General features: G+C 38.5%; 1 protein-coding gene across 1 annotated transcript in view; it reads left to right on the top strand.

Moving 5' to 3' along the window:
* LOC127656553 (neuronal PAS domain-containing protein 3-like) overlaps positions 1-18,177 on the top strand; it is a 375,215-nt gene that overhangs the window by 156,191 nt on the left and 200,847 nt on the right. Inside the window, exon 4 of the mRNA XM_052144935.1 lies at positions 17,408-17,490. Coding sequence (XP_052000895.1) covers positions 17,408-17,490 — 83 coding nt within the window. The remainder of the gene's footprint in view (positions 1-17,407; positions 17,491-18,177) is intronic.

Raw genomic sequence — 18,177 nt, 5'->3', positions numbered from 1 at the left:
AAAGTTAGCTGAGAAATGTGGTGGGCTGCACCGCTTTGACGCTACGCCCGTGACAGCGTTTGCTGACAGACATATTCCTCCACGCCACTAACGAAAAAGCGAGATTACTTCAGCATCTCAGAGTGTGTGTGTGTGTGTGTGTGTGTGTGTGTGTGTGTGTGTGTGTGTGTGTGTGTGTGTGTGTGTGTGTGTGTGTGTGACCCTGGTTCTTGCTGAGGTACAGAAGACCCACTCGGACTGCCTCAGCGAATGCAATAAATGGAAACCCACCAGCATCACCTCAGTGATCCAGAGCCCCACAGCCCCTGTCAAACAATCATTCATGGTGAACAGCCTAAAAATGCCTCCATTGCTGTTGAATGCCCTGTGAAGTGTTCTTTTCTACAAGCCCAATTTTGTCCAAGCATAGAATGTAACTTTATGCCGAATTCACTTGTCTTTTAGTCAGTAACTAGACTTTCATCTGGAAATCTTTGCATCCTAAATCAAAATTGGAGTTATGTGGCTTTTTGTCCATATCTGTTTGCTGTAAAGGTAATCCTAATGCTGGTATACTCTTAAAAGTTGACCTGTAAACAGTTAACACGTGAAAGCATGAACAAACCTGACTTTCGTGAAAAATACCTTTGTGCTAAGAACACATTTAAACATCTCGCTAAAAATATGCCCTGATAATATAGTAAATACTTGCCATAATGTATACCAGTGTGGCTTGATCATGTTTGCTTGTTTGCCCATGAGCTCTAACTAAAATATGATGATAGTGGAAATTTGCTTTGGAGAATAGAATTCACAAAAACTATTCTTATTTAAAAGGATTTTAAACTGCTAGAGACAACACATTTGCGTATTTAGACTTTTGACGGCAAGTCTTATCATTACTGACATATTAGCCCTATGGAAACTAACCCAAGTCTACCCTATACATAACATTTACATGTTTTCTTTACATTCAACTTTGTTACAATCAAGTCATTTTATGGGGTCTTTAAGAGTAATATTTGTATACAAGCATCTGATGAACATCTTATCATCCTCAAATTTGATGTTACATCCAACAAGGAATGCTTTAGCAACGTAATAGAGATGACCAAACTCGCCTTGTCTTTACCAGCCACACCGCAACAAGGTTCCAGTTTCCAGTTCTTCTATCCTCACAGATAACACCGCGTGAAGTACTGCATGAAGCAGCAACAATTCAGCCAATCAGAACATAGTTGAGGTTTAATTTTGGAAGCATGTGACCAACAAAATGTCTTGATGTGCATCTTTGTGGCGGTCATGACTGGTCCAAACAGTCGTTCTTCTCTCATTTCCTCTATTGTCTCCTCTCCGTCTCCTCTTTAGCACATGATAAAACACTTGCTGGCTCCCTCTGACCAATCAAATTTGCAGCAGAGCAGTTAAACTATTTTATTACCGCCACCCTCAAAGCTTCTCAGTCTTCAGTACTCCCTGTAATGGTAGATTAATTTCTGGTTTGCTAATGCAATCCTGGACAAAATAATTTAAACAGGTTTTAAAGGGAGGGCCTGAGGGGGGAGGAAGGTGTTTTGTGGTGACGGTGGGTGGCTGGGAAAGAAGCAATCAGAGCACAAAAGCAATCGGTCTGTCATGGAGGACAAAGCCAGCGTTGCTTTCTTGAGGAAGCACCACAACATGTGAAATTGACCTGTTCCTTCACCTAATTCTCTGCCAAGGGCAAGTGTGTCAGGAGGGGAATGCACACACACACACACACACACACACACACAGGACAGTAGAAGAGATCCATTATGCTGCCTTCTGCAGGAGAGACCTTAAAAATGAAGGCAGATGACGAATAGCTGATAAGACCTTCTGCTTGTGGCTTTGCCTACACTGTGCTGCCATTCTGTGATAATAGCAGCAACGTTTTCTGCTTTGCATTTGTGGCCTCAGACACAGAAACCTGAGGAACAATTGGATGCAGTTACAAATACAGGGCATCATGCACAGGGCACAAGTTTGTGGTTTGATGTTACAGCTGAAGGGAAGAGTTTACAAAAGCTCTCAGATAATGCTGTGTACAAAAAGACTTGATAATGATCTTAATTAAACCACGATGATGATACATGATACGGTTTGGCCAAATTATGTTCTGTATTTAAGCTGAACCTCTATTGGGCTCGTTCTTTTGGCTAATTCTTTTATTTTTTAAATATGCATTGGCTTTTCTTTCCTTCAAAAGATTTCCGTATCAATATCACAACATGACTTCTTTAATCTAATAATGCTATGACTTTATTCTTATATTATAACGATTTTAAAGGCGCACCCAGTAATTTTTTCATCATTAAAGCAGGCGGGAGGCCACATAAGGGCCAGAGATTGACGGCTGGTCCACCCAATCAAAACTGCAGGGATATAAGAACAGTTTGCAAATAAAAAGTGTAAAAATGTATTTTTCGCATGCAAAATAGCTCACATGCATGATAATCATCATATTCCTGTTATAAATATAGTTAGTACTGCGCTTAGCACTAAGATAATGTATCCACACTTTGCCTCACTTAAATTAAGCCAGTGATTTTGCACCAAATCAGACCCGACAGCTCAAAATACAAATAATTTGTATAGGCTTACCGTAATGAATCGGGGTAAGGTGAGGACATTGTTTTGAACATTGGTTGTTTATGTTCTCAATCGATATTCTCCCGGTTTCACATTGCATGTAACATTTACCGGCATTATTACCGGCTTATAACATGTGTACAAGTGTTGTAATTATACCTGTTTACATTTCAACGTCAAAACCAGAAAATAATAAGTCATGTAATCGCAGGTTTCTTCTGTTTTCATATTTTTGAGCGTCTTGCTCCGCGTCATCTGGCAGAGTTGCAACTTCACTGCTGCTGTGTTTATGCATTGCAAATCCACCGATTTGCGAGGTGATGTCAGCATAAATAAAACGACATGTTTGATGCACTGTAGCACGTGACATCATTGTTTGACAAATTCGACAAGCTGCAACACTACAATCTACTTGCCATTTCCCATTGATCTTCTTGCCTATGTACTGTAAATCTGTTGCCCTATTGTCCAATGAGGGCTAAGCACCGCCTCTCCAGGTAGGAGACTGTTTCTCAGCTTCAGAAACTTCAAGGAAACATGCAATAGATTTAATTTATTGTCTACATTGATACATTTAACTTGATACTAGACTAAAGTGGCATATTAATAAAATTTGTTTTTTGGTATCGAAATTCATATCAAAAATCGTAATATTTTATCAGTATTTGTACTGACTACTGAAATTTTGGTATTGTGACAACTCTATTGCTGAGTACTGAATAAGCATTGATGTGTTAAACATCATATATGTATATTTATTTCAGTAGATCAAAAATATTCAGTTATTTCTTGACACAATGGCCGTCCATATACACCTCTGCCATCTCTACCTCTGACCTGTGCAATTAACTGGTTGTACTGTACTAAATCAATGCAAAGTATTAAACACAATGAAGGAACTAATTCCTCCATTTAACTCAACATTCACAACAGGATGACTTGCACCCTAATGGCTAGTAATTAATTCTTACCACCTCCCTCTCTCCCATCATATTCCCTTCCCCCCATTTTTTGCATCATGCTCTGAAGATAGTTCTACTTTTGTAATGCTTTATCTAATGCATAATGTTCATTTCAGGCCCCTAATTAGGTGTAAATGAAAATTGGCTCTGTAGAAAGATGGATTGGTGGGAAGGCATCAAACCACCCAGCATGTCTTGGAGTTGTGAGGCTGAAAATGCAATTTGGTGGAGCAGTGCTGCGAGGAGCACAGAGTTCATTAATTTTTACGGTGCAGGAACTATCCCAGAGGTGCACCTGACTTGCTTTTAGTCTACCTGGACATGAACACAAATACTGGCCCCTTTGTCTGCCACTCGCTTCTATTGCTGTTCTATTGCCCTACTGGTCCCTTTACACTGTACACACACACTCATACACCCACACAGACTTCTTCTAGTGTTCATAGAGGTAAAAAGACACAGCTTATCCAAAAGGAAAAGGTCTTTTATAACGATCTTACACTGAAAATGTATATACATCTGTATAATTTGTCAACATTATTAACTTCTTTTTGACTAGACTATATATGAAATATGAATTAATTTAAGCAAAGTGACATCAGTTTTGGGGACTTAAGCCTGCATTTGAGGCATAGTGTTGATTACCACAAAAAATATTTTTGACTTATCCCTTGTTTTATTAAAAAAGAAGCAAAAACCACAGTTACAGTAAAGCACTTACAATGGAAGTGAATTTGCCAGTTCATAGAGGTTAAAATTCACACTGTTTCAAAAGTATAGCCACAAGACATAAACATTATATGTGTTAACATGACGTTACTGTAAATGGTCTGCACTTATATAGCACCATTTTAACCTTAACGGTATTCAAAGCGCTTTACACTGTGACTCATTCTCCCATTCATTCATACACCAATGATGACAGAGCTGCCATGCAAGGCACTAGCCTGCCATTGGGAGCAACTTGGGGTTCAGTGTCTTACCCAAGGACACTTCGGCATGTGGAGTCGTGTGAGCCGGGAATCAAACCGCCAACCCTGCGATTAGTGGCCGACCCGCTCTACCACCTGAATCACAGCCATCCCACCCCTGTGATAACAATAGTGGATTTACAGGCATTACAGTGTTTACCAGATTACAGGGTTTATGCACATTACGTTGTCATGACTATGAAGTTGTAATATTGATTATAACTTTACACAGATGAGGTTGTTAAGTGATTTTATCACCCTAAAATCATATTAACATGTATAATGTATACATCTTATCGTGTTCTTTTGAAACAGTGTGTATTTTAACGTTTTAGACTTTTTAGTGTGTCATTTCTCACTTTCAGATCCTCCCAAGACCAAATGATCTGAGGTATGCCATCCATATTATCTCTTACTGTATGTCAACAATTTGTGTCTATTTGGATTTCATCCAAGGAATTTTTCAAAGTTGAAGGTGATACTTCAATGCAACGTAACTGATTCCTTCATTAATATGAAAGTATGAAAGAGCAACCTCTGAGCAGCACAATTTTCCTCTGTTTGAGAGAAAGGACAGAAAGAACAGGGCACAGAAAATGTACGTTGGGAGAAATTCCGTGCGATTGCAGTAAAATGAGGCCTGAAAATGGTGGATAATCGCAGTGTGCCATCAACAGAGGGTGTGCAAACATGAGACTCTGGCTAAACATGAGACTTCTGGCTATTGAATCTATAGCACAGATGATTGCAGACACATTCAGACCACTGTGGAACAACCTGTAATGCCACGGCAACGGGAATAGTTGTGGAAACGGCTGAAGAAGAGAGAGAGGTGTAGAGGTGGAAGTCTGTACACGAGCTGTGGCGCTCAGACATTGAAAGCTGATGTTTCAGGCTGCTAAACTACATAATGAGTCGTTGAGGCAGAAAAATATTAGCACCAGGGGAATATTTGAAACATCTCTGGGAAAGAGTAATTAAGAGCTAACCCACAATGACATGATCCACTGAGAAAAAGAACGAAGGAGAGAAAGTGAGAAGTCCCAATTTTGAGCCCCAGACTAAAGTGATGAGCAGAAGTTTAAAGGAATAGTTCACCCAAAAATGTGAATTCTGTCATAATTTACTCACCCTTATGTTGTTTCATATGTTCTTTCTTTCTTTTGTGGAACATAAAATATGTTAGGCAGCATATGTTTATATATGTATATTTATAAATACTGTATGTATATATACACACACACACACACACACAGTGGAAGTCAGATGTTACATACACTTAGGTTGAAGTCAATAAAATAAAATAATTTTTATAGTTTGTTCATTTTTAATATTAGCAAACTATAGTTTTGGCAAGTCATTTTGCACATCTACTTTGTGCATAACACAAGTATTTTATTCCAGCAATTGTTTACAGACAGATTGTTTCACTTTTAATTGAATATATCACAATTCCAGTGGGTCAGAATTTACTGTGTTTTTAAGCAGCTTGGAAAATTCCAAAAAATTATTTTAAGCCTTTAGACAATTAGCCAATTAGCTTCTGATTGGAGGTTTACTGAATTGGAGGTGTGCCTGTGGTTGTAATCAGCCAAGACTCTGGTTCAGCATTGGGAGCAATTTCCAAACGCACCACGTTCATCTGTACGCGCTATAGAATGCAAGTATAAACATCACGGGATCATGCAGCCATCATACCGCTTAGGAAGGAGATGCATTCTGTCTCCTAGAGATCAATGTAAATTGATGCAAAAAGTTCAAATCAATCCCAGAGCAACAGCAAAGGACCATGTGAAGATGCTGAAGAAACAGGCAGAAAAGTATCTATATCAACAGCAAAACGAGTCCTAAATTGACATAACCTGTAAGGCTGCTCAGCAAGGAAGAAACCAATGCTCCAAAACTACCATAACAAATTCAGACTACAGTTTTCATGTGCACATGGCGACAAAGATCTTACTTTTGGAGAAATGTCCTTTAGTATGATGAAACAAAAATTCCACTGTTAGGCCATAATGATCATTGTTATGTTTGGAGGAAAAAGGGAGAGGTTTGCAAGCCGTAGAACACCATCCCAACCATGAAGCATGGGGGTGGCAGCATCATGTTGTGGGGGTACTTTGCTGCAGGAGGGACTGGTGCACTTTACAAAATAGATGGCATCATGAGGAAGGAAAATGATGTGGATATATTGAAGCAACATCTCAAGACATCAGCCATGAAGTTAAACTTCTGTTGCAAATGGGTCTTCCAAATGGACAGTGACCCCAAGCATACCTCCAAAGTTGTGGAAAAATGGCTTAAGGACAACAAAGTCATGGTATTGGTGTTGCCATCACAAAGCCCTGACCTCAATCCGATAGAAATTTGTGGGCAGGAGGCCTACAAACCTGACTCTGCATATAACAGGACTACACCAGTTCTGTCAGGAGGAATGGGACAAAAATTCCAGCAACTTATTGCGAGAAGCTTGTGGAAGGCTACCCAAAATGTTTGACCCAAGTTAAACAAATTAAAGGCAATGCTACAAAATACTAACAAAGTGTATGTAAACGTCTGACCCACTGGGAATGTGATGAAAGAAATAAAAGCTGAAATAAATAATTCTCTCTACTGTTATTCTGGCATTTCACATTCTTAAAATAAAGTAATGAACATAACTGACCTAAGACAGGGAAAGTTTTCTATGATTAAATGACAGGAATTGATAGTTTAAATGTATTTGGCTAAGGTGTATGTAAACTTCTGAATTCAACTGTATATATATATACTGTATATTATTATTATTATTATTACTGTTTCCAATATATGGGAGCAACTGTAAAAATCTTGGATATGCATTGGTAATAAGGTGTCGAATCCTGCCTGGAGATTACAAGGAGTAAATTTTAAAAGCAAGAGACTTAAGTAAATGACTAGATGAAGATAAACAATTTAAAATTGTAAATACTTCTCATTTGTGATTTTTCTTTCCAGTAGAAGCATGAACAAAAACACACACTCAAATCATCTTAACTGTCTTCTAATCTTGGGCATTTTGCCAGATAGGATGTGTAGGAAGTCAAGGACATCCATGGAGGACAGCATGATAGTATTTGAGTGCACATACACACACACACACACACACACACACACACACACACACACACACACATGCATCCTTTGAGTGTGTGGTGAGACAGATTTTAGTGTGCTGTCTGTTAGATGCACATAAAGCTGCAATAGGAAAGTGGAAAACACACACCAGCCTGGAGAGCCTGGATGTTCTTTTAGACTCTCATAGAATGCCCCTAAACCATGACATCAGCCGTTACTTGTTACAATACAAAGAAATGCTCCAAAATCAGTCTGGACTGAACTCAAATCCTTCTTTCTCCCATCATGTTCCTGTATTCCTCCAATAACATATCCATTAAAGGTAATGAAAACCTAAAAAAAATAGTGTGGATGGTCTGAATAATTAAAAGGAGTTAGCAAAGTTAATAGTCAAATGCTGACCAAGTTCTTCAAGATTCATGGGACTCCCAAATCCACCAATCAGAATGCTTCATTTTGCAGGAACGCACTAAAGGTGCAGTTATAGGCTGTAAGTATGCAACATTATTTGCAGTGAATATTGGCAATAAGATATGATGTCACGTTCATTTTCCCACAAAACTTTGAAGTTTGTATTCTTTTTATTGAGCCAAGAGGCCAGTCAGACTGGGTGTTCAGTTCCCCTATTGGTCAAACATTTTTAGCAATACAAATTTTTCAGTTCAGTGTTTGCCAAACATGAATGAGTAAATTATGACAGTATTTTTATTTCTTTTATCCCTTCAAGAGAAGCCTGCCACTGCACTTTGGTAATGGATTGTGTACCTGTATGGCTGCACTCGAGGGCAGCGTAGGCAGCCTGTCTTGTGCTTTAATGCGGTTTGCCATAATGAATGCATTTCCAAATTAGATGACTTTTTTTTCCTCCATTATTTTCTTTTGCTCATCCCAGCAGTTATTGATTCAGTTGCATTGCTCCTGAACTTGACCTTGCTTGTGTTGGTCAATGTCAATAATCTCATCCGCCACTGCCTTTCCTCGTCAGAGCAAGCTATCGATGCTGCATTTAGCAATCGGGACTCTTAGGATCTAAAGATCCATGCATTTTGTAGGTGTCGGAAAAACACATCAGCCAGTTGGAGAGCACAGCATCCCTGACCGAAAGTCAACATGCAATCAAAATTGACCCTATTATATATTTATATACATGTATATGTATATGTGTGTGTGTGTGTGTGTATGTATATATATATATATATATATATATATATATATATATATATATATATATATATATATATATATATATATATATACACTGTATATGAAATCTGGGGCATATAGTATGAAACTAAATAGGGTAAATTTGTATTTAATGCTCCTTTAATAAAAATCGAAAATAGTTTAGAAGGAAGGCCACTGTTGTTATGTTGTTGTGAATAGGCAAACTGAACTGCTTTGAAAACACAGCATGGTTTCTGCCGTGTCTTTTACCATCATCTCTAGTCATTCTGTCGACATTCCCAAGGTTTTAATGTTAAAACAGCAGGTGTAAGCTGTTTTCTGTTGTTGTAGAAATGAACAAGTTTTGTTGTTGAAATCACTCTGTTTTGAGGATAATGTGAGTATGATGACGCTCTCTCGCTCTCTCACTCTCTCTCAGTGGGTTTTGATATGGATCGTGAGTGGACAGTGCTTGTCAGTTGGAGAGCCCTGTCCTGCTTTCTCTCGGCCCTCCTATCTCTGTATCTGACACAGTTGTTTCTGCCGGTGATGAGCAGAAATAGCACAATGATAAAATACCAAATCACTTCAGCGGGGACTTCACAGCCTCTACTAGCTTTCCATAGACAATTATTCTGCACTGAGCGCCTCTTCAAGGTGTAATCTAACATCTCCGTAGCAACTGAGCTGGAGATTTCCACTTGTGCCTCGTGCTTTCACTCTGTACGTGTGTTTTAGCGCGCAGAGATAATACCAGTTACACTGAGACTAAGCACATCCAAACAATCGAACATGGTTTTGAAAGTTTTGGACACTTGCTCTGTAATGCATGGATCATACAGCTTCCTCTTTTAAAACTAATTATGATACAGATAAAAGCATGATTCTAGATGGATGCAAGAATCTTGTTGTTGTCACATAACCTTTGTTCTTAGAGTAAAAATAACTTTTTTAAGTAGTATTGTTTGCCCACCAGAAGTCATTTTCAGATAACATTTTTTTTTACCTTCATGACAACCTTTTTTTTTTGTTAACCATATAAAATGACATAGTGTACTGATTGTGTCCTTGAGCAAGGCACTTAACTCCAGGTTGTTCTGGGGTGTGTGTGTGTGTGTGTGTGTGTGTGTGTAGTGTGTGTGTGTGTGTGTGTGTGTGGTCTGCCATCTTGGATGATTTTCTTGAGCAGCAGATTCATACACTGTTGCCTAAACATCCTTAGTGGCCGTTCACACATAAAAAATAAATAAATGTGCAATAAATCGAACGCAGGTGTCTCAAGATGCGTTTATAAAAGTTTACTATTTTTCACTGCACACAGTCAATAAAATGTGGCGGTCCCACATGACATTCTGAAAAAAATAAAAAACAGTATATTGCAGTGCACCGGTCATATACATCTGGCTTAAACATTCAAAAAACAGCGCAGAAACAAAACAAAAAATAAATATATAAACACTTTCATTTCAACAGCCCCTTAGAAGGCAACCACCTTAAAAGGCAGCATAATTATCTACCTTTTAAAAATGCCTTCACATTGGGAGTTCCCCCTACACATTTAAATGCTGCCTAGATAGAACTCAGTAGGTTTGAGAGAGAGAGAGAGAGAGAGAGAGAGAGAGAGAGAGAGAGACTGCTCTACTGTGAGGTGTCATTAGAGCAGAATGGAGCGGCTTAAATTTTGATGATATAAATGAGGAGAAAAGATGAACATGGATTATTGAACACATCATCATAAAACTTAAACCAGTCAAAGATGTTAAAAGAAACTAATTAAAACAAATGTTTCAACCTCCATCTTCGCAGGCATAACTTATTCAGAGGCCTGAGAGAAGAGAACGATCCAGCCCTGTCATTATCTCAACTACAGTAAATTATTTAATGACGCTTGGTCTATAAAAAAACATTAGGAGCACATTATGGATTGAAGGACACATGGTGGGATAGAAATCCAATGGGAGATTTAACTTACATTTGGATTAAAGTTTAAAATGTATGAAAATAGAATAGATTATAATGGTTTAATTGTTTTGATAAATCAATATTTACAGTATAAAATTTGTATTAATGAGCTGTTCATGAATTAAAAAGAGAATTGAATGTATTGGAAGACCTTGTGGGTTGCATATTCCTTTCATTTATCTTCTGTTCTAATTAAGTGAAGAGATTTATAATGATTTTAAGGATTTTTAAATGTGTAACTTTTTTGTACCCCTTGCATTGTTTAATGTCTTTAGTATTGTTTAGTGAACAAAAAAAAAGCTTCAAAATGAATCATAGTTCAAACTTTATCAAAATGTATCAATTGCAAAGAAATGTAGTTTTTATACTAGCATATAAATGTTTAAACTACGCTTAAAACATACATCCACAGGTGTGTGTTTATTGCTGTTTTGCAAATTCTTCAAACTTCCAATCAGAACTAAGAGTCGGAACTATCAGTTTTATGATTTGTGTGCAGTTTTCATTTTTGTTGATGTTGCAGTTTCTCTACTCTATATATGTTTCTGTACTGCATTAGGTATTATCCTGTACAAATCATTGTGACTTTTTCAAAAGTTGCTCTCTGAAATGCATACTTTCCGGCCTCCTCTTAGAAACATTTAGTGCATTCAAAGACGACGGAACAATGAAACAAGGAGAGTCTGTAATTTTCTGAATCAGATAATCACACATTGTAGTTGGTTTGGGCTCATCATCTCATTAACTCACAGCACTTTTACATGTGACTAAATGTGTGCAAGAGATGCAGATCTTTGTATGCATGTTGTGCAGGTGTGTGATGGGGCGTTCAGCCCTGATCATAGATCGTCTTGAGATTTATCAATTACAACGTGATGCATTGCATGTGACGCGGCTCTCCTTTCTAATGAGATCAGACATGGATGGAAATTATCCAGGTAAAACAAGGGAGTATATCAATATGAAATCCAAAACTGTATATATTTACTTTCGTAATGCGAAAAATCCGCCTCTGTTTAATGTGTATTTTTGTAGCACCATAACAACTCTCTTCTGATCTTCCAAGCTGGCTCTAAACGCATACTTGTTTGCCTTGACTGACCACTGCAGACTTATCGTAGACAGTTAGCATGTGAGTTTCGCCGGATTATATGGATTCCCATTGTGTCGTCCGCGCGAGCATTGACAGCTTGATGAATTAGGCCTGACACTTGCCAAAATAGCCGTCCTCTGTGCCAGCTGCCAGTAGAGCATCTATACTCCGTTAATTGAATTGGCAATTTGTGTAACAGTACCTGCCCCTGAGCCTTCGGTGAAGTCAGGGACCACCATTTAGCTCCAATAATCCAGGACCAGGGAATAAGAGGTTAGAGCTTCATGAAATATTATTGAAGATTTGAAATGACAGTCAGAAACCTTGCTGCCAGTTTCCCATTCAATGAGAAATAAATTAACAATAGCAATAATGTTGACTTATAAAAGCTACATTTAAATTGACTTTCTAATAGCACTAGCGATTTGAAATTGCCACTGCATGCAGTAACAAATTGCATTTACTGCAGTCTTGCAACAAATGCTGTTTGTGGCATGTCGGGTATTGAAGACTTGCATTATTTATTGAAACTGTCAAATGGAAACCAATGTTGTCTTACAATAAAATAGCATTAGACTTTGTCCATTTGCATGTGCGTCATTTGGCGTTAAGGACATTTGGATATTGTTCCTTTGCTGTTCTAGGTATACGACACTTCCCCTTAATGTTCATCATAGTGGTTGCCCAATATGTAGTCAATGTTTGATTTTAAAAAAAAATCTGCCGTTTTCTCCCCAATTTGGAATGCCCAATTCCCAATGCTCCCAAAAGTCCTCGTGGTGTCGTAGTGCCTCAATCCGGAAGGGCGGAGGATGAATCTCAATTGCCTCCGCACATTTTATCACGTGGCTTGTTGAGCGCATTACCGCGGAGATGTAGTGCATGTGGAGGCCCACGCTATTCTCCGCGGCATCCATGCACAACTTACCACACGCCCCACCGAGCGCGAGAACCACACATTATAGCGACCTCGAGGAGGTTACCCCATGTGACTCTACCCTCCCTAGCAACCGGGCCAATTTGGTTGCTTAGGACACCTGGCTGAAGTGAATCAGCACATCCAGGATTCAAACTCGCGACTTCAGGGGTGGTAGTCAGCGTCAATACTCGCTGAGCTACCCAGGCCCCCTCAATGTTTGATTTTAACATTTTTACAGTACATTTGGTCCCTGTAATCTGGAATATGTGGTTGCTTACTTATGCCTCTCCACGTGTTTTTTGACAAATAAGGGGCCAATAGTGCAGGATGTGGTCTTTTACTCAAAAACAGCAAGATGCAGCACAATGGAATGGAATTTCAGTATTGCATGAAATGCTGAAGAAAAAGCCAGTTTGTCAGAGTTGTCCATCTAGCACATTTTTGCATAGACCAACAATAAAACGTTTTTTATAATAACACAGACGGACTGCTCTAGCAGTTTTTAAAAGCAATAACGCATCCTTTGTGAACAGCTCCTAAGTATCTTCTACCAGGAATCGAAACGTTTTGATGATATACCAAAACCCAATAACAGATCCTCTAGCCGACACTTACCATGCTACAGAACTCTGCTCTATATTTTACCGAGTCGTTACTGTGTTGTGTGGCACCTATTAGGGGAGATTTGATGTATTTGTGTGTGTTTCCTCTGTAATTTATGTGTGTATGCTCAATCTGCTATGGCAGGGAGCTAAACAAGGAGAGATGCATTATGGAGAATCATGGCAGGACAGACATTGTGTTGCCTCTCTGCTCCCGCGAGCTCTCTATTCATATATCATTTGCGTCACTAGCAAAATGAAGCAGATTAATAGAGCATAATTCCTGAGATCAATATGCAATTATATTCATCTCTCAGGCTACTCGGGCAGCCATGCAGAGGAAAGGGCGCTGAATTCATGCCTTGTTCCAGCCATACAGACATGTCATTGGGCATTATTGAGCACACGCTCAAACCAGGGCATGTAAGAAGTATAAGGCAAACTCCAAGGCCCTCCACTGTCCAAGACAATATTTGAACGCCCTCTCGCCCGAAACTAGACATGTCTGATTAAAATAATTAATCATGGATCATTTTTTATTTTAGAAGTTTCAGAAAGAATTTTTTAGCATTTTAATTAAGGTGGATTATTTTAATTATTTTAAATTAATTGTAAGTCTTGAGTGGTCCCGGCCTCCTGGTTGAGAACCACTGGTATAAGGCACTTTCACTTGACTAGAGTCAACTAGCATCAAGCTACAGCGTTACTTCAGCACCGTGTTGTACACATGTCAAAAATTTTTACTTAACACTTAAAGTTCTAGCAATTTCGAAGCAATTGTGACCATATTTGCCTCTGACTTTTTAAAAGCATAGTTAATGGTTGCAGGAGATTTAGAATGACTTTAGTTTGCTATTTCTATTTTCACTTTTTACTGTCTACACTTCCTGCTTTCTTGCTAGCTAGCAACTCAAGTCTTGACTCTTGTACCGTGATTCACTACTTGTTAGTCGGTTGTATTAGGGGTAGTTTTCAAACTAGAGAGCATATGATTGAACACAAATCTGTGTAGTTGAAGATGAGTCTTCAGTATTTAAGGAAAAGACTAGTGTATTATTTGAGCTGTGACGTTTTAGGGTTTATTGACATGACATCGTCATGGCAACAAAGTTGTAAAACTGGTTATAACTTTATTATAACTAAAGGTTAGTAAGCAATTTTATCACTTCATAATCATGTTAGCACGTGTATTGTTTACGTCTTGTGGTTATACTTTTCAACAGTATTTACATGTTTACAGATTGTCCCCATTCACTTCCATTGTAAGTGCCCTACTGCAACATAATTTTTGTGTTAACCAACATTATATCACAAACATTGTCGATTGAGCTTAACTTGTATTGAACCTGGAATGTTCCTTAAAGACTTCTTCCATTTGTTCTCCTGTGAGATTCTAGAAGCTCAAAGACCTCAAGATATTCTCTTGCTCTGCATGAAAATGCTCCAGCCCTGGGAACTGTTAAGTTGATCTGTTTAAGACCGAATATTCTCTTGACTCCAGTGTCAGGACTTCAAGGCTTTTTATGATATCACTGGCCATTCTGGTCGCCAATGAGAATGAGTAGTTTGGCAGCAATGCAACACATTTCACAGCTTCACACATCAACTGACTGCTTACAAATCTCACTAAAGCACCAATCTGAAGGTCAAAATAAAGTCTTTGTGTTGAGATGCCTCACCAGTGTTATTTAGTTACATTCTCTCAGCCAATTTAAATGTAATAATTTTATTCCATTATATACAATTGTACAGTGATAGTATCAGATAGTAATACTGTGGTATTTTTATATATACCATCGTACTGAAATGTATGTATTTACATGTCCAAATAACCATCATAATACTATGTCCCAAAACCATGATATTAATATTGAACTTTTTGGTATTTTTTGTGTGGTTCGTTTTTGTGAATGGTACAAAAAGTACTTTGATGGTCACTTACAAATAAAGCTCCCTCACAGTACGAAAAATACCATGGTATTGCATTGGTACATGTCCAAAAAGCATGGTACTTCCAGATGGTAATAGTATGGCATTTTAGTCATGTACCATCTTATTTACATGGTATATCATAGACTACCATGGGACTACTATGGAAAATGTCCCAAAAGCCATGATATGATATTACCATGCTTAAATTCCAAATTAGCCATTGTAATGCCATGGTAATTTTGATACTTTTATGTTTGTGTTTGATGGCATTTCATGGTTCCTTTTTTGGTGTCGCAGAGAACATACAGAGGTGCAAAATGCTAGCATTTCTGAGATGGTTATTAAGAGTGGGACACCATCGGACTTAGAGGTAGCCTTAGACTACTCTGAAAGGAAACATTTTAACATTTGAGCTTTTTCATTATGAAATATTAACACAAACTAGTTTGGAGTTTGAAAAGCTCTTCAAGGTCAAGGAATTTGGAGGACATGTGGTTGATTTCCATCATCTTTCATAGCCAAGGATGCTTGTGTGCTGAGAGCTTTTGTCTGGAGATGACGTCTGTAAGGATAGAGAGGACAGTAATTTGGAGCTGGTCAAGTGTACTCTTAACTTTCATATATCCCTCATCTTCTCATTTGAATTGGTGTGTGTATGTGTGTTCAAAAATGATTCTTTGCCAGGTCACAATATATGCTGTTTTCACACTTGTTTGGTTGATACAACCTGGGTTTGATTGTGGTCTTTTTTCATATTGCATGATTTGGATCTGATTGCCAGTGGTGAGTGAACTGAGAAAATATACTGGCCATGAAACTGTATGATATCCACAAGATGAACGCAGTGTTTTTGTTCCACATATTTTCGGTTCAGTGACTGTTGCGCTCTATTCCATGCAGTTATCTCTGTTACCAATTATACTGCTCATTTTGACCAACATAGTAGATCATCCAGATATTCCTACATATATAAATTACAGAACATGTCATACTGTGCACAGTATACTGTACATACTGTAGATATATCCGTATTGCAGCAATAGTAACAGAATTAATGTATTATGCTATTCCAGAGGTTCCAGTATGATATTCCAGAAGTTTTGTGTATAGGCATGTGTGTGCATGCTTTGATGTGTGTGTCTGTTTGCATGCATTCATTTCACCATGCGATCCTCAGGGCGTAAGAGCTCCCTCTGCTGTTTGCTGTGCACTGAGTGTCCATGCGTCCCACCGGCTTTGAATTGTTTGTGTTCCCACCTGCAGTGGTGGCTACTGACCATGCAGCTCAAGGGATCCCAGCTCTCTCTCTCTCCTTCAGCTGTTGCTGTCCTTCTCGCTCATGTTATGCCATGGATTTTCCTCTGGGGCGGACACAGGGCTTAATGCTAAAAGCATTACTGGAGGGGAGAAGTGTGTTCACCCAGCTTGAGTCTCTCTGAAGGACAGGGGCCTCCCCCTGTCTTTCTCGGCACCTCTCATATGTGCTCACCTGGAGCCCGGTGTCCTCCTGTACCCCAAACACTCTCCCCGAACGCTAAACTGTTGTTTGCATCTGGTCCTTGAGACTCCTAAATGGCCGTTCAGTGCTTTATTACATCATTAATTGCACTTAATTCAGCAATATTACCCTGACGCCTGGCTAAGCTTGGAAAATTAAGTACAGAGCACTTTGTTATAAAATTCTCTGTAATGAGCTCTGGTGGGACAAGCTCTGTTAAGTTTGAAATCACCCCAGGCCATTTATTAGCAGAGCCTGGGCTGACTTTAAAGTTGGAAACTTTTGGAAAAAATGCCCTAAGGGCGCTGTGCTCCATGTGCTTTGCGGCTCAATGGATGTGGCGATATTAGTCCTGCTATAAACAGCGGGCTTTGTAGTGCCGGTAATATGCAGAGGGGCATCCATTCAAAGGGATTTTGATTTGCATCTGTGTATTTACAGTACCGGCGGCTTAGTATTATTTGAGCGAAAGTGTCTGTTCAACAGTTTACCGTAGCTATTTAAAATAATTAAAAAATTATTCAAAATCCATTTCCAAGTTCATTTGGATTTAAAGTGAAAGCGTGCGTGTGCATGCTGAAACTGAGATGCTTACAATGTGTGTTTCTCTCTGCAGCTATCGGGTCCCAGCGTAGGCGGAGCCCCAGCGTTGTTGCCTCGGAAATCTTTGAGCCTCACCTTGGCAGCCACATCCTGCAGGTAAGATGAAATACAAACTGTTTAAATGGTCTTTGTTCTTTAAAAAAACCTCCTGGTGTCCTTAGACTTAATTTTGAGACTAACATATTAACACATACACACGCTGATGAAGAGATGACAACCAATCATAAATTAGTTATACATTATACTGTATATATGCTATCTATTTAAACAAATTTATAAATGGGGCTGTCTATCATCTGGTTGTCGGTAAGTTTTACATAATTGCATATTTTCCACAAATACTGGCCACTAAGTTTTGCTGGTGGAATTTTGAAGTGACGATGAATTAAATGTTATAATTTTATAATTTACTCTCACGTATGTTGTTCCAAACCCATTTAACTTTCTTCTGTGGAAAGCAAAATTTGAAGTTTTAATGGATTTTTACTCTGCTATTCTTGTACAATGAAAGTATACAGTGACTAGGAGCCTGTCAACCTCCACAGACATCATTAAGGTACCATAAAAGTAGCCTATATAGCAGATTTGTCATTGTTGATTGAAATATCCCTTTAAAAGACTTATGAATGACTTACTTTTTTTGCAAACAAACAAAGATTTTAAGAAGAATATTTCAGCTCTGTAGGTCCTCACAAAGTAAATGGGTACCAACATTTTGAAGCTCCAAAATGACTTAAAAGCAGCATAAAAGACTCCAGTGGTTTAATCCATATCTAAAGAAGC

The sequence above is a fragment of the Xyrauchen texanus genome, chromosome 16, assembly GCF_025860055.1.
Source record: "Xyrauchen texanus isolate HMW12.3.18 chromosome 16, RBS_HiC_50CHRs, whole genome shotgun sequence".
Classification (NCBI taxonomy): Eukaryota; Metazoa; Chordata; class Actinopteri; order Cypriniformes; family Catostomidae; genus Xyrauchen; species Xyrauchen texanus.
The sequence above is the reverse complement of the archived record's forward strand: the minus strand, read 5'-3'. Positions and strand labels throughout refer to the sequence as shown.